Below are 24,222 nucleotides of genomic sequence, written 5' to 3' on the forward strand. Positions count from 1 at the left end.
CACATAGTTCGCACTGTGAATATAAGCTTAAAATTGGTTCCTGATTTCTGCATTAAGGAGACGTTTACATTTTTTTATTGCCATATGTGCCTTTGTGTAGTAAACACTACAGAATGATGTTTGTGTCATGTGGTTGGATAGTAGCTTGCTGATAATCAATAATTTCGACAACAGAAATTTGTTGACCAAGAAACATAAGATAAAAGATCATAACATCTTGATCTGCTGAAAGCTGATTTCACCACAATGACTTATCACCCAGCCCTTTCATAAAATTACTATTTAGTAATTCAAGTTTCTGCTTTGATTAGATTTTTTAATTCAGGGTTGATGAACTGATAAGAGCAGGTCATAAGCACAGCCTCGCAGTGAAAGTTGTTCTAAATGCAGCAGGTCAAAAAAACACATCAAGCTGTGCTGTGGAGAGCCCAGTGCAGCCTTAGCACTGCCAAACCACCAGAGCTCAGACACAATGACACTAATGCCCCCGCAACCCTGGGAGATAAAGTTCAGCGTTATGTTTGCTCTGTCTTTGACTGAAGGGGAAAAGGCAGCAGATCACTCTACCACAAACTGTGACCTGGTTTACTGGTTTACCAACCCCCTTCTCTCTCTCTGTCTCTCTCTCCCTCTCTCTCTCTTGCACATGCACACTGCAGCTCACTGACCTGAAAACAGTTGCATTCCTGTCTGAGCTCTCTCTCTCTCTCTCTCTCTCACTCACTTATCGCTCCCTCATTCCTCTTTGTTTCCCTCAAAGCAACGACATTCTGAGTAAAAGCCTCACTTTGTCATCTCAGCTCTCAACAGTTTGTATCAATTTTCAACTTTCCAAGGCACATGTGTGCTGTGTTCTGCAGTGGGAGAAGAGGAGAACTTTGAAACAGAGAAAAGGAAGCTGCTATGAAACACTCAGAGAATTATAGACAGGCTATATAGAGTGTTGTGAACTTGAAAAATGAGCTCCCACTGTGTTGCAGCACTTCTTCACATTCTGTAAACCCAGAACATTCTGGACAAACAGCTCAGTTGTGTGTCTTGCCACCATCATTTCAGTACTTGTCTGTATTTGGTGGCTTGGGCCTGTGGGGTATCCAGGTGGACTGAGAGTGCCACGAATTTTGTGTGTGTATGTGTATGCATGTGTGTGTTGGGAGGTGATCAGGGCTGAGCCATGTGCAGCCCTCCTGCCCTGGGGAGACAGTTATGTATTGTAATGTATTCCAGTGACATCCTCCCATGCTGTTTACAGGGCTGAGCTGCCTTCATTAGCATGAGTTCACAGCCTGTGTCTCCTGACAGTTGTCCTTGGAACCCCAGGGCTCTTACCTCCAAAAGTTCACAGCTAGTATAGTGTGGAGAGACAGAGGCCCCCATACTTCTCTTTGCTTGATCTGCCCTTTTGCTCAATTTTGGATCAGAGGTAGCAGCACAATCTCCTGAGACTCACAACAAGCATTTAATTCCAGTTTTCACTTCTTGACAGTTTTGGTACACGGTGCTACAGACACAGTGTGGTTTGTTCCTATTGTGGTTACTACATTAAGTTTATTCATTCCCTCTTTTTAAACTGTTTTTTTTTCTGTGGTTGAATAACATCACATTATCTCATATAATATCATCTGTCACTCCAGAGTTCAGTGAGCTGCAGCATTATGGGGATAAATTGTCATATCATTCCTCTTAGGTTAATACTCTGGATAAAGCTAAATTGTAATTGCAGCTAAATTATAGATTATAAACTGAAGTATCACTAATACCCCTAAATTGTTCTCAAGTCATCTTACATTGGCATTGCACAATTTAGGAGGCTTTCTTTCCCACAGATCGGAGTCATACCTGAGACCTGTTTGTCAGTCACAGGTGACTACCACTTGACGGACAGCATTGTTTTAACTCTTGGAGCTCTGTACTGATCTGTCAAATAATATCCTCCCAAACCTACTGCACACACCTACAATTACCTGCTGGTTGGGCATTCAGTCATCTGTGAACAGTGCTATTGAACACAGCATTCCTTTGCCTCTGGGCCAGCGTTCTGCATATTTGGATGTCAGATACATTCATGCAGTGAAGTGTTTCATTATATTCTAATGATTATTTCTTGATGGAGTGACAAGTGGATGATAGATAGGGGGAAGCTAATCTTCCCCATAGCTATTAAATGATGTGATGGAAATTTGTATAATTGCATAAGAAAGTGATAGAAGCAGATGTGGTTTAACACTATGCTTCTTCATCCACTGACTAAAATTTATTAGATGTATCCCTTGCAAAAATCTAATTTTAAGAGACAAGTAACACCAAAAGGTAACAAGTACATTACTCAACCAATGTAATTTAAAGTGTTACATTTTTACCACACTTAAAATTGCTTAAATAAAGCTGATGGTATTGATTCACCCTTGCAAGTGTATTCTGAATGAGCTGTGCTAAGATAGAGAAAACTATTTTAATTGGTTTCCTTCTGAAAGCTTCTGCTGTGGCGTTCACTGAAAGCTGAGCATTTCTCAGAGATACACACTGGGTAATGCTGTATGAGTATGCAGAGCTTTTTATGCTATAAAGATCCCCTCAACACTTTTCTTTCCATAATGGAGCCTTCTTCGCCCTCACTTCCACTTCAGTCAGGCTGTTTGGGAGCACATCTGCTTTATCTTGAGTTGGAGCAACTTGATTGCATTAGACTGGAGCTGCATACAGCCCTGCCTCTGACGAGGCAAGCAAAAACGACTGCGACTTCTCCTGACAGAGCACCATAGCAACATACTGTAATGTAATTTCTTTTGAAATATAAAATGCAATATGCGTCTCATTGGGAGGTAGCTTAGATATAACCCCCCCCCCCCCCCCACAAAAAAAAAAAATGGAGGCACTCTCTGTACACTCACTCAACAACAGCCACGTTCATTTCCTGCATCTTTGGATTGCAACACCAGAAATTATCCTGATTGAATCTGAAGCTAAATCTAAGTTTGATCATACTTTGTTTAGTTGTGTTGATGTATTTCACTGGGTCAGGTGTTATACAAGAAATGAACTCAGATAGGAGAAAGTGTGGAACTGTCTGAACCAGTTGTTTTCATTGTCTTGTATCTGTGATCAGTACGATATGCAATGCAGGGAAAAGAGAAGAGGTGATTATTCTTTGATGAACAGAGGTAAACAAAGCCTGGTTTGGGCTTATCAACTGATAGTGATTATGGCAGGACTAAGGGCACGAAAGGGCTACTGAAATGCTTATCCCATCTTATCATAAATGGGTTTTTATTTCGAATTAAATAGCTAATCAATCAATCATACATTTTCCTCCTATTTTTGGCTGCTTTGTATGTTTTTCTATGGCCAATGCAGCACACTGAGGCTCTGTGGACTAGTATTTGGACTGACCTGAAAATGGCTTGAGTGTCTCAGCAAACATGATGTGGATATAGTGTTTCTTTCTATGGTCAGTTTATTACAATTTCACATGGTTTCTTTTATTGGTTTTCTTAGTCTGTTTTAGTGTCAAACACTGCTTTGAGCTGAGACCATGTGTTGAAAATTATCGCCTATTTTAACCGCAACGGCAGTCACAGCCATTGTGCAGTTATGGAGCAACAAAGTTATGTATAAAAACAGTAATAACTGGGACACAAACCTTTTCAATGCAGAATGGGGACAATCCACCTAGACAGCGCCCAGAATTTGTAAAGACAGAGAATCACGGTCAGCTCTATAATGCTGACTATGAAGGGATGCAATGAGCTCACTTACCAACACTCAACACTTTGGTTTACAGCCTCGTCTTTATGTACAGATGGGGCGACCACAAGCCACCAGAACAGCTTTAATTTCCTTCTGCTTTCCTGCTTCTTTCATTTATTTATTTATTTTTCCTAAATTTTATACCCATCGGCATACATCTATACATGCAACCTTACCTCAATATCTTTACCTTTTCTTGACTTTTTTTTTTTTTTTTTTACATTTCAGTAAGTTGGTATTTGCTGTATAACAATCCCAACTTTAGCAGTGTTCAACAATCTGCCAGGTGCATATTCCCCTTAAGATGACAGCAACCTGTGACAAAGAATAACTGAACAATAATGATGTGGGTGAACCAAAACAAGTTTTCCCATGCATTGGGTATAATTATCCTAGCTCCCCAACCACACAAGTTTTCTATAAAACAAAGTAAAGCATTCTTACTGCTACAAGTTGCTTAGAAAAATGTCTTATTATATTTATGCTTACACAGCTAAGCGTCTTGGGAACACTGTGAGAACATTTTTGCCGCATTTATGTGGAGACAAATGAAAGAATTAACAGGAAACAACTTGACAGCAAATATGTCTTTGGATCCCTTCCCTGCAACCTGGTGCTTCATTCAAGACGTGTTTGAGGTTAGGTTAGTTTAGTCTCAGGAAAAGTTAGAGAAGGTGGTAGCAGGGGTACAGGTCTTGATTTACTCCTAAATCTGAAGTACCAATGTCAGCTTGTAATATCCCTTTAAGCACAATTATATGTTTCATATCTCATACTGTTGCCTATAATAACATGACTTAGTTTGTTTTCCAGCTTCTTCTGGTACCATGGTTTTGAAATGGGAAAGCAAAATTCTTAATATAAACAGTAAATCAAAATCTTACCAATTAGCCATTTTGTAAGGTTTGGTTTTAAAACCTGTTATTTGAATTGTTTGCTTATCCCTCTCTTACACTCATTAGTATTACTTACAGCTGTCTTGTACTTTAACCTCACTCTGTCACATGTAGTACCTGGATCTTTGATAGCGCTCTAACCTGCGTTAGTCATACTAGCAGCGGTTTTACGGAGTGTGAGACGTCTTGTGGCTTGCACCCCGATCCAGCTGGGCCGAGACGTCACATGCGAGGCTATTATCACTCCATAAATCTATGCAGATCTCAATAAACTTCTCTTTCAGTCTATTCAATTGTGCTAACACTGATGTGGGCTGCCATTAAATTTTAAGGAAGAACCGAAAACTGGCCCCATTAAATTTTGACTTAGAGCTTCAGGCATGTGCACTGTGCCACACACGGATATGACCTTAATCTTCAAAATGACCAAGAGAGTCTTTCTGTCGTACTGAGGTTGCATACAAACTGTACCCAACCAAAAAGAAAAACAGATGAAATAAAATAAAAGCCCTCAATTGAAAATGGTCTGAGACTGGTGCCTAAAAATAAAGCCACTTATTCTAACGTTATTAAAATTGTACTGACCTCTGAGCTGCAGCTTTCAGGTAGAAAAGCTGCCATTGATTACATTACCAGTCTCCCTTCCCCCTCTGTAACTGATTCAGTGGCACTGAGTATATTGATATTGACTGCCAATATGCCTCCGAGGCTCTTATATTGGACGAGGTGATTGAAAAGGCAGAGAAAGCAATTTATTCACCACTAAACGTATGTTTAATGGGAGTAATTTTGTTGCCTTAAGAACACATGAAAATGAAACAGCAGCCAAAGGGCAAAAACCCAGTGATGGTGTCAGTACAATATTGAGGTTATTACTGAGTCTGCGGTTAAATAATGAACCATGCTATCCAAGGTTAGGCCTAACTAAGAAATAATTGGATGGATGTCAAATAAATATAGCAGTGATGTTATTTTCTTCTGTTTTATATCCTCACAATAATTAGGTAGCAGTATTTCAAATGCTGAACGAGTATGAGAGTTTTTATGATTTCTGACATTTTCAGTCTTGACACTGCACTCATCACTCATTTGGCATTTTTGGAGATTTTCAGTTTCTGCTATTTGCTTATGAAAGGTTAGTTTGGGGTTTTCCTCTACTCCTTATTTTAATAATAGGGAAATTTTAAGGTAGTAGATGTTTAGTACTTTATTCCATGCTCATGTTGCAGGCAGCTTTTAAGATAACATGCACATCTGTAAAATGCAATGCAATCTAATACAGTTTTTCTAAAGTAAATATTGTCCTATTATGCCGTGTTTTTTTTTTTTCTCTGAAAAACTCCAAAAACATGGCCTGTGATGTAACATTGCTAGATTGCACTATAGTCTGTAACTCCTGGCAACTCCCATAAAGTGTCCAGTAGCACAGAAGTGAACACAGATGGGAGTAGCAGGGCTAAGTAAAGTGTTTGGCTTGGTGGGTGCGTTGGGTGTAAATCAGGTCAGCCAGGGTTAATCCACATGGATTACCCACAACATTTAGCAGGAGACGCTCAGATCTACTCCATCCATCCTCAGTGCACCATCCTGCTCACCCCTGCCACCATATCCCTGTAAATTTCAGACAGCGGATAGCGCAACAGGAACTTTTTAGGGTTCAAGAGAATAATGGGGTCTGACAGACAAATCCCAGAGTAAAGCTGCTTGTCTGCCCTGAACTCTCCCCCAGCCTCTCTGCTGGCCTCTCCACATGCAGTCTGATGGGCAACTACTAAGACTCTGCAAGTTTATCTCTGTTGATTATGCTCAATTATGCTTTTTTTTTAGTAATTTTACTTTCCTATCATGAGGTATAAAAAAAATACGTAATACACACTATTCACCCTACAGAGGATTTTTACTGGTAAATCAAAGCAGAAGTACTCTAACTTCATTGTCTGCTATGGGCTTAAATAAATTTCACTTCAGCCATCAGTTTTGACCATTACGTCACCTGCTACATAATGAGAGTATAAGCAATAAATAGACTGTGTCACAAGATAAAAATTCTGCCTAGTCCACATGTTGGGATTCCTGCATACACTATACATACAAATGGCAGTGATGCAGATGGTTCATGCAGATGGTTCATGCAGAGCATCATGCAGAAAAAACAATGGACTTCCAATGGCAAATCCCTCTTTAATGAGACTTTGAATATAAGTTGTTTGTTTTCCCAATAGGCAAGTGAAATTCAGCAAATTATATGAGCCAGACTAGCTTAAGTTTAACGCTGATGTTTCATGAAAGGATTTATCAATTAGTGAAGACTCTTAAGCACAAGCTTGCACTATGATGCACTTATCGTCAGAGGTCAGTTTGATTGGGCGACCACTACTAAAATAGTGGTCCTTATTCATATTATGGATGTAAATTGCTGAAAATGCCGGAATTCTTTTGCTTTCAGTATTTCAACAAGCCAAATATTGAAACAACTACACACAGAGTGTACTTTTTACAGACCTGATGGCACAGTAATCTAAGTCTGTGTGGTTGTGATGAGAAGGCAGTTAAGTCAGTTAGAACAAGGAAAAGAGCTCGTATCACTTTTGTTGCAAAGTTCTCACACTAGCTTCCAGTTACACATAATATAGATTTTAAAATCCTTGAACTTGTCTATAAATCCTTTCATGGACTTGTCTTTCACTATATTAATACGCTGCCAAGGCATTTGGCGGGTACAGGCCTTAGATCTACAGACTTTCTGCTGCTCGCTGAACCAAATATTCACTGAAGCTTCAGCAGGTTTGGATCCAAACTCAGAACATTTTAAAACCATCAAAATCGTTGGCTAAAACGTTGTTAGCCTCGCCTTAACTTGTAATTGGTTATTTTTAGTTGTTATTACTGTCACCATTTTTTGATATTTTTAGTTGACTTTTTGAATGTATTTTTGACTGTGTTTGACTTGTGGACATCATTTTTGAGAAAGTAGGCACTGAAAAACTTTGTTTTCTTAAGACACTGGATTCTTCAGAAATGTTCTGTAAATATGGGTGTCGATATTTTTAGCCTTCACAAAAAATATGACTCACAAAAGCGAACAACAGGAAACTGTCTTGAGGGGAAGACTCACACAGGGGAGTAACAAGCAAATTACTTCACTGCAGGAACTTATTTTTTTAATTTCCTTGTTTTCTTTCCAGCCTATTGGTGCACTGAATCCAAAGCGTGCAGCATTTTACGCTGAGCGCTACGAGACATGGGAAGACGACCAGACACCACCTTGTCATTACAACTCCCACTACTCCACTGCTGCCACCACCTTGCACTGGCTTGTCAGAATAGTGAGTAAAATCACTCCTTCAGCCACCCTCACACCCATTATTGTACTGTGTTCAGAATCCCCAAATTAGTTAAGCATCTGAATAGAAATGAAGTCCAACCCACATCCTCAGACAGCCTTTCATTTTTGACTCTGCATTAGTTGATTGTCACTTGTCAGACTTGATGATGTTGTTACTTTGAGGTCTGTCGGCTTCTGCACAGGAAACAACTCGACATCTCAATTTGATTGGACCTGAGTTAGACCAATGGCGCTCAGAAAACACATTTCACAGGCCAGTAAACCGGCATATGTGAACTAAATAAAGAGTGGCTGGGTAATGATTTACAGAGGCTGCTGTGACAGGTTTATGTGTTTCAGGCAACCCAGTGAGCGCTGGAGACATGTCCATCAAGGTTACTGAGCACTGTCCTCATTTACTCTGGGAGAGAGGGAGGCGGTACACGCACTTCCAATCTGTTCCCCACAAACCAAGCCGTTATAACCTCCACGGCATCTTTGAGCTGGTATTCATTTGATTTTGACGTCAGCTTATTAATTTGAAAGAACTTTATGGAGAGTTACTGTATTTCTCCTCCTCCCCGATCATTAGTAGAAAGGGGCTGATGGACTGAGGGACCTCCCTTGACAGCAGTTAGATTGCCCTCTGTGGGTTTGTTCCCACAATCCCTTTCTTACTCTGGTGAGTGATCCATCCGCTCCAACCAGCAATGGACACCATCTCAGGCTGAGAAAACCAAATTTGAGCCAATTATCATTATGGTTTACTGTACTCAGGAAGAACATTAATTAATTTTCCCTCAGGCTTGGATACAATGAATGACTGATCTCTGCAGAGATCCTTTAGTCTGGTGCAGAAGGTACAATAAAATACTATGCAGATAATTCAGAAAATTCACATGTATTTTGAATAAGCATGTAATCCTGTAGGTTCAAAACGATACTGAGATTTTCGTTATGCTGGTTATGATGACTGCAATCAAAATGAATGTCAAGAGGGTGGAGAAGATAATCATAACTTTAAATTTGGGTGGAGATCATTGATCTTTGTGATGTGTAATTTTCTTTCTCTGTAGGAGCCCTTCACCACTTTTTTCCTTAGTGCCAATAACAACAAATTCGACCACCCTGACCGCACCTTTTCAGCCATTTCCCGCTCCTGGAGAAACTGTCAGAGGGACACCTCCGACGTAAAGGTGAGAATCACTAAAAAAGAAAAGTAGTATAATCCCTTGTTTATGTTTTATATGGGCACACACTATCTAGTGATAGTGATAGATAACTAGAGAGTTCACTATCTGTTACGTTTGTTTCCTTGCCAGTTCCCTTCTTCAGGCTGGTTTTATGGACGTGTGTGTTAGTGATTATCTGACGACAATGACTGTAAATATCAATATACTGTAGATATGTTGCACAATGTCTGTAAGAAGAATTGCAGCTATACAGCGTGTATAATTGGCAGTATAACCAGAACGAGCCTCTCACTCGCTATGCTCCCCTCCTCAGCCAATGTGCCACTGCAAAAAAATATATACCATTAATTATAAATGCCTCATCCAAACAGCGAATCACAAATACCTATGGTGCACAGGAATACCCTAAGCACTTAGATATACACATTTGATTTATCTCAGAGAGATGAGAAAAGAGATACAGAAAAAAAAACAATCTCAGAGGTAGAGTGATTTTGTATCTGTGCAGGCAAGCACTCATGAGTTTGAACAAAGGCTGCGTCTGAGAGAAAGACAAAGCCCTCCCTCTGCAAATCCACAGAGCAGTCACCGAAAACGCTGAACCCTGCTGATTCGCCTCCATTTTGCCCACTGCATAACACACAGCAGGAATACGCACTGACCTCAAAGTGTCATATATTTCGAACACACCCTGCACTGGGTAGTGTTGCCCCAGGCAATTAATAAAGCATTAATGACAAAAGCTATTTAAAATGTAGTCTTTTATGTACGGACAGGGCTTTTACTTGCCAGGATCTGGGGGAGAGCAGCCAGCAATCTATGTGATGCAGAGGCAGAAAGCTGCAAGCCAGTAAAGAGCTGGATAGTCAGACACCACCCTGTTAACAAATACAGCCTACTTTCAACTACTTGTATGTCTGCACGCATTTGTTTTTACACACATAGGATGGCTACTGATCTATTAGGAGAGGCACTGTACTGTGGAGGACAATGGTGGATTACTAACAGTATTTCATAATGTATTAGAAGCAGGGAAATATTATGCAAGAGCTTGTTTGGTTTACTCATGGTGCAAACGGGGTAAATTATGAGGCAATGCCATTTTAATAACTGATTCGATTATTATCACATTTGCTGTGATTCATTTTAGTATTATGTTCCTTTCTGTTATTTCTCCTATTTTTCTTTGCATGCCTTATAACCTGTTTTTTTTATTATTTAATTATTATTATTATTATTGTATTTGTTATCTTGAGTCCTGAATCCTATGAATAAAAGGCGCATTGCTCACTATAACCTTAAATAAAACAAGGCAGCCAAACATATGGACAAACACACAAATGCCATGCACAGCCACCATGTAGCGACTTAGACTGAGCAGAGAGTCAGAGGTTAAGGTCAGCTTCGGCCCAGTACACCGAGCAGGCCATCAGGGCTCTGATTAAAAGGCAGCTTGTTTTTACCAGGGTCTCTCCTTCATTAACCCCGGACTTCTCCAGCAGTAATGACGACAAGATCGAGGGAGGCTTAACCCCTGATGGGGATGACCTCCTGAAAGAGCAAGTCAAATGGAAACAACCCTGTGCCGACCAAGCCTCACCTCCTCGACCATCCCATTATTAATGTGCATCCATACCTCTCATTTATTTCGTGGTGCACACACGGTTATGTTAAGCTGGCACAGCCACCCATGGGCAAAAAGAAGGAGGTTTTATTTTTTTCTTAGAAGTAGTGGGCACACATACATACACACATACTTTCTCATACACACACAAAGTGCCACCATGCTGTCTGAGGGAATCCAGCAGCACTCCACTGGTGACAGATTTTGACGAACATGTCATTAAGGTGACACAGTGTAAAGCAATGGAGGCTTGTGTGATTGACTTGTTAGCCCATTACAATGCTGTTGCAGAATTAATGGCTGCCATGGGAGGGTGGCTTGAAAACGGAGCTGGCAGTTTTAACGGCTTGGCGGTGAGTTATGGCAGGAAGTTTACAAACGAAAAGAGGAGGGAAAGTGTGGTTGTGCGTATATGTGTGTGTATGTGAGAGACAGAAGGAAACAGAGAGGAATGGCTGCTGTACTCCCTTCCCTGTCGTGTGCGAAGGGTGAAATGTGACCAACAGCAGAGCAGCAGTGTTACTGGCCTGTACCATGTCATGCTAACTCGCCCTCTCAAAACCCCATGATTTATGGGGGCCTAAAAGCTCTGCATGTTATGTATCCCACAGGCAATATAAAACTCCATTCTATCTTTGAATCTGAGAAACACTGCATTCATAAAACAAGATAGAAGGAGTTAAAATACTGTCTTGCACACTCCTTTATAATCTCATGCTAAGAGACAGACTGCAATATTTAACCTGTCTTGTGTGTTTTCTAATGAGCGGTAGACCTACATTCCTTGTGCGCATATGCCTCATTGTGCAGAGATTTCACCCACTCATCCTTCCTTAGTTGTACGATCAGGACTATAAGGGATCAGAGTGGAGACTGCAAAATCACAGAAAATATTCAGAATTTTTGTGGCAAATATGTTTTCTTAAAGACTTTATTAAATTGCCACATCTGTCATTTTTCATTTTAAGTCCATTGCTCCTTTGTTATTATTATTTTTTGTTAAAGTAATGTTTGGGTTCAGTTACCTGCCAAAGAGAAATGCACAAGCTGTATTTTTGGGAAAACAAACATGGAAGGCAGAAAATAAGCAAACATGAATGTTGTGAGAGTTTCTAAAACAGTCTTTTAATGTAACTCAGAAAACATTCACTGTTTCACCGATTGCCTATCCCAGGCAAGTCTCTGCAAGTTGATGTTCATAATGTATAAATGGTTGCCCATAAGGTGAGAAGTAATTCTAAAAACATGTAAACTGCTTTACAGAATAGTCAGCATTCATGTAAAGTATACATGCTGTAAAATTAAGGGGTTAAAAATGTAAAAAATACCAGTGTAGTCAGTCAACACAGGAGAAAATTCTTTAGGAATAGCCTTGTCTCAAAAACTCATGTAAATATTTCTCTTCTTCAGTTTAAGGAATCACACCAGGCTTTATGTAGGGGGCTCCTTTACCATGCTGACTTCCCCTCCACTGTGAGGTCCTGACCTCATCACAAGAGCCCAGAGACCAGGGAGAAAAACTCAACTCAGTCCCAGTTTCATTTAACACACCTAACACCTCTGTCTGGAATAACTGGACTAGCACCTCTCACCGCCTTCTCATGGCCTGCTGTTTAGTTTGTTTGTGTTACCTTCCCCCTTGAATTCTCACTTCATCTTAGTGGGAAACAGAACCCTTTTTCTCTGTTTTTTTGCTGCTCTGGCCTCACATATGTTATTTCTTGCACTTGGCTGAATTTTTAGGTGATTATATGGTGAAAATTGTGGTCTTGTCAGTCAGCTGTAAAACATGAGCATCTCTCTTCCTTTAAAACACAGGAACTGATTCCTGAGTTCTACTACCTCCCGGAGATGTTTGTCAACAGCAATGGCTACCATCTGGGGATGAGGGAGGACAGGACAATGGTTTGTGACGTGGACTTGCCAGCCTGGGCCAAGAAGCCTGAAGACCTTGTTAGGATCAACAGGATGGTAAGGTTTAGGCATGTGTCAAATTCCACATGTATGATTTTACCTCTGTTATTTCCTAAACAGAAAATAACAGTATCTTATGAGAAAATCCAATCTTATTAACTACCATAGATAAAATAAAATAAAACTAATCTTTTCTGTCTCTGCCAACAAAACATTGCCTCATTCACCTTTATCATTTTTATCTGGATACATAGTCAATCAGTTATTGTCCCATTCCCACTAAAGATCAATTTCAATTTCATATTACATACTATGGAACATATAACACATAAAAAGTACTACTCTGAATACGCACTAAAGGGGATAAGATATACAGTGTAACTTTCATGTACCTGATACCTGTATCTTTTCTACTTCCTTCTTATAGAAGTGAATAAATCTTTTCCCATTCCTCCTTCTAAACATCTCATGCATCTGTGTCTCCTTGTCTTATTCATGAACCATCTAATAAAGTGCACCGCTCAATACTAACACTGTACCCCTGACCCCAGTGATGTCACTAAAGGACAAGACAGAGGGCAAGTTTGCCCTGTAGTGTTACCTTTTGTAATGCCGTGCCTCATCACTTTGGCAGTGTGCAGGACCCTTTCCATCTGTGTGTGTGTGCACGTTTATTGCTGACAGCCTATCAACATGTGGCCCACAACAACAGTGAGATAAACTCTTCTTTTTGTAGAAACTAGTCAGGTGGACTACAACATGCTCATGTTTACAGGTCTGTCTACTCTGTAATTACTTTACATCAAAGGTAGAGAATAGAATAAGAATACAGTATTTTATATTGTAGACCTATACAAATCTTAAAACAGAAGTTAACTTGAGGAAAATTGGCAGATTTACAGTTTCATTTTATATTAAAAATCCTCTACGATATCCCACCACTTTTGGATTAATGAATGGGTTCCTCCCTAAAACCATCTCAAGTAATACTGCTAGTAAGACACAAAGTGTTATGCATGTTATGTATTGTGAGGTTAGGGGCCACAGTGTTTTTAGACCAGGTATAGGGAGACTGTGGGAACGCACTTGACCTTTTCAGTTGGAGTGACAGAGCTGGGCTGGTCTTATGGAGGTGACCTTTCCCCATGCTCTACCCACGCTTCCTGGTCGAGCTCTATCAAGCTTGTATACTGGCAGAGTGGGGGTTGTAAGGGGAGAGTCAGGAGGGGAGAAAGAAAGGAGAGGCTGGGAGTTGTTACCGGCATGTCTGCATCTCCAAAACAAGGAATGAGGACAACTGGTAAAAAAAAAAAAAAAGGATTACAGTGGATTTTCTTGCTGTTGAAGGATACATGTGTGATGTTGCTTTGCATTGCATTCACAGACCAGTGTGTTCACATGCTCACAAAATCATAGTCTTCTGCCCCCATTTTTTGTCTTTCTTTTGTTCTGTTCTCTAGCTAGGCCACACTCTTGCTTCCTCTATTATTTCATTTCTGTCAGTGAATCTCTCTGCCTGCCTCCCCCTCTCTCTCTCTCTCTCTCTCTCTCTCTCTCTCACTCTCCCTCTTTTTTCCTTCCCTCCTTCTCTATCTCCCTCATTCCCTCCCTCTCTCTTCCTCCCACTTCCCATCTTTGCATGTGCCACTTTCAATTGTAGTGATATGCCCTGTGGCAAACTCTGCCTCTGTGTGCTCAAGCAGGCTTTGTTGGTAATGGCTGTTATTCCTGACGCGAGGGGAGGAGTGTAAATTCCTCCAGCAAAGCCTTCCACCAGCATGCATGGGAATTATATTGTACCGTATTGTGGAACAATACATCAAACCCCCACTGCATGTCTTCCATAGGTATATTTATAATAATTATCAGCCTTAAATCTTATCCGAAATCTCTCACTAGCATTCCCACAAGAAATTTAGTCTCCTTTTTCACTCTCACAAGTAATTTATCAATGTTTCTGCTGCAGATGGTTTTACAGTAAATTGGATCCCTGTTAGTATTGAACCATTTCTTTGTCTCCATGAAAAGATAGTTGGTTCTTTTTTTTTTTGTGGAGAAGAAATGTGATATGGGAGACTTGACCTGAGTTAGCTGATTGCCGTCTGTGAAGGGAGTGTATGCAGCTTCTGTTTCTGTATTTCGTCTGTAATCTTTATTTGAAGTAAAGCAGGTTAAATACTTGCCTTTATCTGACTGAATGCAAGTTAGTTTGTCCCTGCCAGCACTCTTTGTAATTAGCTTTGTGATGTTTTAATGGTGATGTAATGCCCTGGTAGGTCATCTGCGTACAGTAATGTAGGCTTTGTTTTGTTATGCTCACTGTTGTGTGGAAGTACAATTTGTGTTGTGTCTTTTGGTCCATGTGCTGTTCGCTTCTGGTATGCCTCTCACCTCTAATTGCCCTGTACTCCTTTGACAGGCCCTGGAAAGCGAGTTTGTGTCATGTCAGCTGCATCAGTGGATTGACCTTATTTTCGGCTACAAGCAGCGAGGCCCAGAGGCGGTGCGTGCCCTCAACGTCTTTCACTACCTGACCTACGAGGGCTCTGTCAACCTGGACAGTATCACTGACCCTTCGCTCAGAGAGGTAAAGCACATGCACACACTCATATACACATCACCATGGTGACTAAGTCCCTCCCCCTTCTCTTATTCACCATAGGCACAACTTCCTGTCTCTATTTGTCCTGGCATGTGCTGGAGCTCCAGGAGCATTCATATCATGCATCTGTCAGTCAATTATTGTGTCATGCAAATATAACCCGTGAGAGAACTGGGCGGAGCCGCTGACTCATCAAGTTTGCTGTGAGATTAGCGTCATTTTGTGATGACCTGAGTTATTAATTTCCTTTCTGTTAGATAAACAGTAATCTTTCAATATCTGTCCACATTATTCACAGATCTTCTTAACATCAGGATTCTGGGCTCTTCTCTTTTTGTTGTTGAATGTACTGTATGTGTCGTCCCTTAATAAGATCAATGAATCTGACTGAGCTCTTGGATCAATCACCAGAGGTCAGTCAGTCAATAGATGAGGGAGTGAATCCTCTTGTTCTTAACTAATTAATTGAATATCTATTAGCTCAACCGTACTGTTCGTGAATAGCTTAATTGCGTAGGGGGGAAAGGGGACCAGAGACTGCAGCAGCTGGCATGCATTGTGGTACTTTCCAGTGTGAGCTCGTCTCTCCCTGTGATATCCACCATCTGCTGTCTGCAAAACAAGTCATTTATATACTGTCACTTCCAGGGGCGCCTTTATTTATCAAGTGACCACTATGCAAATCACCTGCAGAAAATTTGGCTGATCTAATTGCCAAACCATATTGTGAAAGCTTTGGTTTTCATAATTTTGAGAGCGATTTTAGATGATGCCTTTTCTTTTTTTTTTTTTTTTGCATCAGGCTGAGGGGTTTTGAGCTGTCTTCCTCCCTGCCTACTATTACCCTGAGAGATGACAGTACTGTTAGTTAGTTGCACATTAGGAAGCCTGCTACTCAGACTCCCTAATTGTGCCCAGTTGATGCACTCACTATTGTGACATGTGAATGTTTTTGTGCAGGAGAAAGAAACTGGCTCAGCTAATTGCAACTGATGTAATGTTGATGTGATGAGCACTAATTAAGACAAGCCTTCGTACCCTCTGTTATGTTTCTCATTTCAGGTGGATTTTTTTTCTCCATGTAATATAAAGTACAACGTTGTACATTCAAACCCTATATACTAAAACCTAACAGTATCCTGAAAATACATTATGAACAATTTGTGATGTAATTCTTTTGTTTCTTTACATATTCAAAAACAGATAAATGCAATTTTCAAATATTTCCTTGCAAAACTGGAACACATAGATTGTAGAAAAAAAATCATGTCCAATATTATAATATCCCAAGTACAGTATTTCTCCAGGTTGATTTGATTTCTAAGGTTCTACTGTACTTTGATGCTCTGCTGTGAAATTATTTGAGATGAGCTGAACAATTTCCTGCAGGTAACATTACACAGTTACACGTAACAGGTAGCAATATGGTAATTTGGTAGATGATTTTGTGTGGGATTTATTGTACTATTTTTCCCATTACTGTTTGCCACTGCTCCAATCCCACACAGGCCAGCCTCTGAACTGCCAAGTTGAGTCAGTGAGGTGGAGCATGGAAAAGTGTCTGATGAATGCCTGCTAAGATCTGCTGAAATCTGACAATTGACTCTGAGGTATTGATTCATTCTGGGCCTGACAGGTGAAACTGCAGATCTGGCATTAGTCACAACAATTAAGGCATTTGAAATGTCAAGAAATTAGAGGTCATGAGAGATAATTTCCTTCCGTGTGTCAGATGGAAATGATGAAACCTTCTGACATGCTGCCGGGCCTCTGGTTGAGGGCACGGTGACAGCTCTACTGGGCACACTGCCGGAACAGCGATCCTTCGCCATGATGCTTCTCCTGACGGCCTTCGCTTATGGAAAAACATGACAGCAACCCCTTGATTCAGACCCTGCTGTGTCACTCAGAAGTAAACAGACAAATTATTCATCAGTGGGACTCTATTCCTCCTCCACTGCCACTCCCCCTCCCCTTCTCTGAATGAACAAAGAGAACAAAGTGCGATGTGGCTAGCCAATGGAGCGCTTTGAAGCAGCTGACGCACTTTAAATTGATTTCACCTTGATATTCTCATGGTAATGGGACACAAGTATTTAAATCCTTGACCTTAGTGATAAGTAACTCCCTTCACATGTATCTCATAGCATATAGAATTCATTGTGCGGTCTGTGATGATAGGTGCATTAGAGACAATCACTTAGTGGTGGACACATTGTTTGAGACGTTTCTGCTCCTGCACACAGTAGTGCACATGTCAACTCCTGGGTTGTCAGTCAAGATATACCCTCAGGGAAATTCTTTGTTTGTACATAAGGATTAAAATAAATCCAGATAAGCTTATCTTAAACAAATTTCATTTGGCATGTAAAGAATGGGCTATGTCGTCACATGAGAAAATAACGTAACTGCCCAATTACATAAATGATGTGTTTTATGTATTCAAATGTGCCTGTATGGTCTGTGCTGTTTGGTGTGTTTTTATAATCTGTTTATATGATTTAAAAGCCAGATTTATGTGATGAAAGCAATTTGCTGTCTGTAATCTACGGCATCTGTCAAAAGGTGAAAGGTGAAGCAGCTTCATATTTGTAGTTTCAACCACTGATCTCAGGTGTCGTGACTCAGCATGATCCCACGTTGCTTAGCGGGGCAAAGCAAGGCCATGTCTGCATTCTGTCTGACAGAGCTGTTTTGTTGCTGCATTGCATGAGTGCACTGGAAGAAGCGGGTGAGGGACCATCCTCCACGGAGTCTCTGTCACCAGTTTGGGAACCAGGCAGCAGATAGAGAAGGAGCTGCAGCCACTCACCTCTGAAGCCTTTTACTTACGCCAAAATCGGATGCGAACAAAGTCAGACAGACAGACAGGCCGACACAGTGTGTTATGATGGATGTTTGGTGCTCACCCAAGCAAGGCGGTTGTTGCTGGGAGGGGAGATCATCCAGATGGCTTTGGCAATAAGTGTCACTTATCAGCCAAAAAGCGGGGCCTGAAGTGACTAATGAACTGCCTGTTAAGTGCTCTCCATCTCAGACTGACATAGAGATAAGTTTCTGACATACCTCAGACAGGATTAGTGTTGAAGCACCTGAGCGATATTGACATGTTTTGATCATCTAGTGGAAGAACATGTACTTGAGTTAACCTTCAACAAGTCAAACCCCCCACCCCTCACCCGACCCCGACACACTCACAAAAACACAAACACATACAGACAAATCCTCCCCCTTACACTCTGGAAATAATTGTTGGGTGTTAAGGTTGTCTGAGACTACCATAACGGGACATGCAGCGGCGTAGTTTCCCTGGTAATAGAATCATCACAAGAAATATGGTGATGTTTTCCACATGGCCCCTTCAGCCCTTATGATCTTTGTATCAAATTTCTTTATTTGAACAGACATTGTGACCCTCACCCCAGACCTAACCTTAAATAGCCATTATGTCAGTTGCTTATTACTTGACGGACTGCGTTGTAAAGAAATACTGACTAACACTTAATGGTTGCCAAATGTGCTCAGCAACTCACATGAAACTTTCACTGCTGTGCGACAGCGCTCAACCGTGTGGACAGCGCCTTTTTTGGGGCTGTGGAAGATAGAAAGTGACCAGGGGGTATTGGGGGCGACTGTTTGGCTTGCAGGTGGCCTGTCCTAATTCAGTATCACCTCCAAACTTCCTGTGCCACATCTCCCACTGTGGCATGTGTTACCCAATGGGTCCTTTTGATAGTAAGTGTTGTGTACAGGCGGAGGAAAATGAGGACTAGTCACCCAGGCAGTCAGAAGGGCGGGCGAAAGGCTGAGCGATGTATGTTCCATTGTGCACAGTGGCATTGACGGACGTCTACAAGCTCCCCTCTGATGGTGGAAGTGGCTCCAGTCACATCAATCACTCCCACCGTGGAGTGCCCCACTTTCAGTCAAGCTCAGCAGCCCTTACTGCTTGTTTTTTTCTTCTCTCACTGGAAGAAAAGGAGATCTTTTGTCTATTTAAATGGAAGTTATTTTCTAATAATAGTAAATGCTGCTCTAGTGTTGTGTAGTTTTTTTTTTCCTTCTACTCAGGGTGTGATTTGTGCTGTTTTTAGTTTTTTGCTTCTCAGTCACAAGCATCCAGACTCATAAATCACCTTTCTTCAAGCTACCCTTACCCAAATCACCATAGTCTGCTTATGTGATCTTGTGCCTCTGTTTCATACATGTGTGTGCGTACACGTGCTTTTTGCCTTTGTTTCAAGCACAATAACATCTGAAAGCAGGCCGGCCTGCTGCAGTCCTAGCTGGATGTCACTCCAGGTTAACGTTTGTGCAGTGGGGGCCCCTGCGCCTGGAAATGGGAATGGTTAACTGAAGCATGTTAATAGGAAAAGGCTTGTCTCTTCCATACTAACACTTGGATGACTCTGCAGGCTGAGGGGGGGGAAGGGGGAGCACCAAGGCGGATTGGGAGTGCACCCCTTTCCCTTTACCTCCCCCCCTTCCTCAGAGGCACGGCTGAGTTAGGATTTGCTTGCATTGTCAAGTAACGCATTGACCCATCACTTTGATGCATATTGATTGTGACAGCCGCTCTCTCTCTCTCCTTCTCCCTTCTCTCTCTCCCGCAGGCCACAGAGGCGCAGATCCAGAGCTTTGGACAGACGCCATCTCAGTTGCTTATTGAGCCACATCCTCCACGCAGCTCCGCCATGCACCTGGTGAGAGCAATGAGCATACTGGGAAAATTCCCTACACCTCTGGTAGTGGTGTGTGTGGACCTATGTAAGCCTGGGTGGTGTGTTTGAGTGTGCCTATGTTTGTAGGTAGGCATGAGATTGAGATGATGTCCATGATTTTTCACTTCTGTTTCCCTCAACCCACTCTTTTATAACAAAAGATAAATATTTCAGAAGTGTTACCTCATGTAGGTCAGGCCTGCAAAATAACAACAAATTTTCAGAGCCAGTTGTCTGCACTGTTTTATAGCTACTACCGCCTACTAGCAGTGTGGTGTAAAGGGAAGAGTGCTCCCTACTGGCCTACTAGCTCCCCTCTTTCTGCTGTAAGCTGCTCTAACCTGTCTAATCCATGTAATAGCCAGCCTAGCCCTCATTATCCCTACATGTCTCTCTCTGTTTCTCTCTCTCTACAAGAAACTTTGTAAGGCAGATCCCTCTGAGACCTTTTAGTTCAATTTTCTACTTTTGCAACAGATGTGAATGTTTTCAAACACTTCTGTCGACTACTGTCAAAAGCTTCTAGTTTTAAGGATGAGATGAGAGCTGAAACTAGTTCAGAACTCTCAGAGTATTGTCAGTATTACTATCTCCTCCATTGCTTTTACTCTTATTACACATGTAGTTTAAGCCAAGGTTGTAAAGGCTGAGTTAAAATTAATGCTTCTCTGTGGACCAAACTGAATCTTTCTGATACATATGTATCATATATGCACCATCTCATATGTACAGCCTACTCCATTCCAGTTTTCCATGTCTTACCCCTGTTTGACCAGTCCCCTGTCTGACTGTACTGTCCAGGGGGTACAGTGCATGAAGCTCTCCTCTGTGTCTGAACCTAATTTTTCCTCCAACCTCCACACTAATTGCCTCTTTCCATTCTTTTTCTCCCATCTTTTCATACCTCCTCTTTTCACCTTCTCCATCTCTTGCCTTCCTGCTCCTTCCCTTTCCTCTCCCTGCTCCTCTTTCCTTGTACTCCTGCCCCTCTCCCACCATCACACCCCTGCATCCTTCTCCACACTCCTGTCTTTTCTCTCTCCTACTCAATAGTGTTTCCTTCCACAGAGTCCCCTCATGTTCAAGGACCAGATGCAGCAGGATGTCATAATGGTGTTGAAGTTTCCATCCAATTCGCCGGTAACCCACGTGGCCGCCAACACCCTGCCCCATCTTACCATACCTGCGGTAGTCACCGTCACCTGCAGCCGTGTATTTGCTGTCAACCGATGGCACAACACCGTTGGTGAGTGGAGCTCAACTGATATGTTCAAACATACACATATGCGCTTGTAACAAAAAAAATAAGGGTGCCACATCACATGTGATACCTACCACAGCAGTGGCCCTGTAAAATCACTTCATCACCATCACACACAAACATGCTCACTACTCTTAATAGAGCTGTAGCCAGCTGGCTACGTGAGAGGCTAGCACCTCCCAGGTAAGCTGACCATGAGTGTTTCCACATGTTCCTTTTCAGACATGTGTGAACAACATTACCCACAGAGCCCCTCCCTGAGAATCAGCCTCACCTCAGGGTCAGAGGGCCAAGGCAATGGTTACTAGGAAATTAGGCCGCAACTGCACCACATTCTCCTCACACGTCCCCATCTGTCAGTGTAGAAACACACTAAGCTCAGGACCAAAGAGTCCACACTGTGTGGCTGCTCTGGCTGCTCCCACACTAATGAACACAGCTGCAGCACCCTTGCCATCCTGTCGGAGAGGAGGGAAATGTGGTTTGGCTTTTCAGAATAATGAAGATAATAAGGCCTCCATATTTTCAGGCATGTTGCTGTTTCAAAACTGGCTCCAGATACTCTCTCGCATGGGTAAAATGTCTCCATTCAGTTTGACACTCTGGAAAAAAAAGCCTAGTAAGACAGATGGAAATCTTTCTGATGGACCTCCAAGACTTCCATCTCCTGGAAGAGATTATGAATTAACTTGGCTCTGAAAAAGGAACAGGTGTGTGTATGTGCGTGTGCGTGCGTGCGTGCGTGCGTGCATGTGTGTGTGTGTGTGTGTGTAAAATGCACATTGCAGTGGTTAGAAATAGCCTCAATGATTCATTTCATTATGTATCTCTGTCTGAATCCAGGTCTCCGAGGAGCACCAGGCTACTCTCTGGAGCAGGCCCATCACTTACCCATAGAGATGGATTCCCTGGTTGGTGAGTAAACTTCATTGTTTTGAATGGAAAACACAGCTTCAAATAAAGAAAAAAAAAACCCAAACTAATAATATATACTATATACAATATACTATAATATATGCTATTGTCTTTCTCTGTCTGTTTTGGCTGGAAGGGTTTTAATTAATAACATAAAAATTGTTCAATTATTGACACATGTTCTGTTTGTCCCTTTCCCTTTTTTTCGCAGCCAACAGTACTGGAAGCAACAAGCGTCAGATCACAGACCTAGTGGACCAGAGCATCCAAATCACCACACACTGTTTTGTGGTGACAGCTGACAACCGCTACATCCTGGTGTGTGGCTTCTGGGACAAGAGCTTTCGTGTGTACTCCTCCGAGACAGGTAGGTTACAGTGTAAACTCTATTTCTTATAGAGGTGTGCACTCATGTGTGGAGGACAGAGCGCTATGATGGGAATAATACAGTATTGTCGCTGCTCTCTCTTGACAAGCCTTGTAGAAAAAAGGATGACTATACTACAATACAGTGGAACTTACTGATAAGTAAAAAAAATATGTTTGCTAATTTATTTTCCATTGATTATGATTTAGTGGGAGCAAGATGATAATGTAAGCAGGATACCTGTAATTTCAGCAGTTTGACAAGAGCCATTTAACTCAGTGGTTCCAAACATGGGGCTCAGAACATGGGGTTCCAGGATAAATCTGATGGGTCACAAGAGGATTTAAAGGATAAGATAAATAGATGTGTTTATTTTTCCTTCAGCCTTTCTTTTCCCCTGTGAAATAATGGACCATTTGACCTCTTCAGACCTTTTAAAGTCATTCAAATGAAACTAAGTGATAGAGAAAAATCACCTTTGTGGATTGAACTGGTGAACTCACTGTACACTAAGACCATAATCTTTAATGAGGGGTCACAATTAGGGTTTGTTTCAATTTAAGAGGTCACCAACCTAAAAGGCCAGGAACCATTGCTTTAACTTGAGGGGTATGCTACAATCAGTAGTGTTTTGAAAACATTTTTTGCTGTAGTTTTTGCAGTTCAGGATCCCACCAGTATTTTTTTGCTAGCACTGAAATCATGTATGTACCTATATCCTCTTCAGGCAAGCTGACCCAGATAGTTTTTGGCCACTGGGATGTTGTGACATGTCTGGCCAGGTCAGAGTCTTACATTGGAGGAGACTGCTACATCGTCTCTGGGTCCAGGGATGCGACCCTGCTCCTGTGGTACTGGAGTGGGCGTCACCATATTATCGGCGATAACCCCAATAACAGTGAGTAAGCGTGTGAATACACCACACAAAGAGACACGTACACAAATGGTGTATACAATAGCATCACCCTCTAGACAAACTTACAGGAATCTTTTTGCTGTTTAGTATTTCACCTTTGAAATATATTACTTTACTTTGAAGAAAAAGGCTAAAAAAGTGTTGATCAATACTGGAAAAGAGACTTTCTATACTAGAAAGTAAAAAGTGGGGAGAGACAGGGCGAGGATAATTTATCTGCACCACAGCTGTGATATATTATTATGATATGTACTTCATCGCTTTGAGCTGTGCTGCTTTCAAGTAGAGGACTCCGGATGTCTTGGCATTTGAAATGGTAGACCCCAGTGTGTGATTTCTGCTGCTCAGCTCATTCTCACTGACTGTCTGTGTTCAAAACAATCCATCAGGGTAGGGGAAGCAGTCATTACAGTATTGCACGAGGAGTGCCATATATGGTGTGGAACAGAAAAACTGAACATGAGGAAAAGAGGATGATTTTATTTTATTTCTGGATGACAACACAATGTGAGTGTGTGCGCTAGAAGATCTTGTGTTTCCAATTGCCAAAGATTCAAGGAGCTCCAGATTAGATGCAAGTGTTCTCTAATTAACTTCACTGAGGCTCCGACAGTTAATTAAGAATTTCAGCTTGGTTGCCTCCAATTAGCAAGGGGCAATAGCACTTGTGTTACTGCAGCAGGAAAACAGTATTCCCCTGATATTCACGCTGCTAGGGCTTACAGTGCATCTTCAACGGAC

The 24,222-nt window shown here is 41.6% G+C and overlaps 1 protein-coding gene across 5 annotated transcripts in view; it reads left to right on the forward strand.

Moving 5' to 3' along the window:
• nbeab (neurobeachin b) overlaps nucleotides 1–24,222 on the forward strand; it is a 181,204-nt gene that overhangs the window by 150,472 nt on the left and 6,510 nt on the right. For all 5 annotated transcript variants that reach the window (XM_041046640.1, XM_041046639.1, XM_041046641.1 and 2 more), the window contains 9 exons: nucleotides 7,829–7,969; nucleotides 9,045–9,164; nucleotides 12,604–12,756; nucleotides 15,119–15,286; nucleotides 19,915–20,004; nucleotides 21,076–21,268; nucleotides 22,127–22,198; nucleotides 22,410–22,565; nucleotides 23,293–23,463. In XM_041046640.1, coding sequence (XP_040902574.1) covers nucleotides 7,829–7,969; nucleotides 9,045–9,164; nucleotides 12,604–12,756; nucleotides 15,119–15,286; nucleotides 19,915–20,004; nucleotides 21,076–21,268; nucleotides 22,127–22,198; nucleotides 22,410–22,565; nucleotides 23,293–23,463 — 1,264 coding nt within the window. The remainder of the gene's footprint in view (nucleotides 1–7,828; nucleotides 7,970–9,044; nucleotides 9,165–12,603; nucleotides 12,757–15,118; nucleotides 15,287–19,914; nucleotides 20,005–21,075; nucleotides 21,269–22,126; nucleotides 22,199–22,409; nucleotides 22,566–23,292; nucleotides 23,464–24,222) is intronic.

This window comes from Toxotes jaculatrix, chromosome 9 (assembly GCF_017976425.1).
Source record: "Toxotes jaculatrix isolate fToxJac2 chromosome 9, fToxJac2.pri, whole genome shotgun sequence".
Classification (NCBI taxonomy): domain Eukaryota; kingdom Metazoa; phylum Chordata; class Actinopteri; family Toxotidae; genus Toxotes; species Toxotes jaculatrix.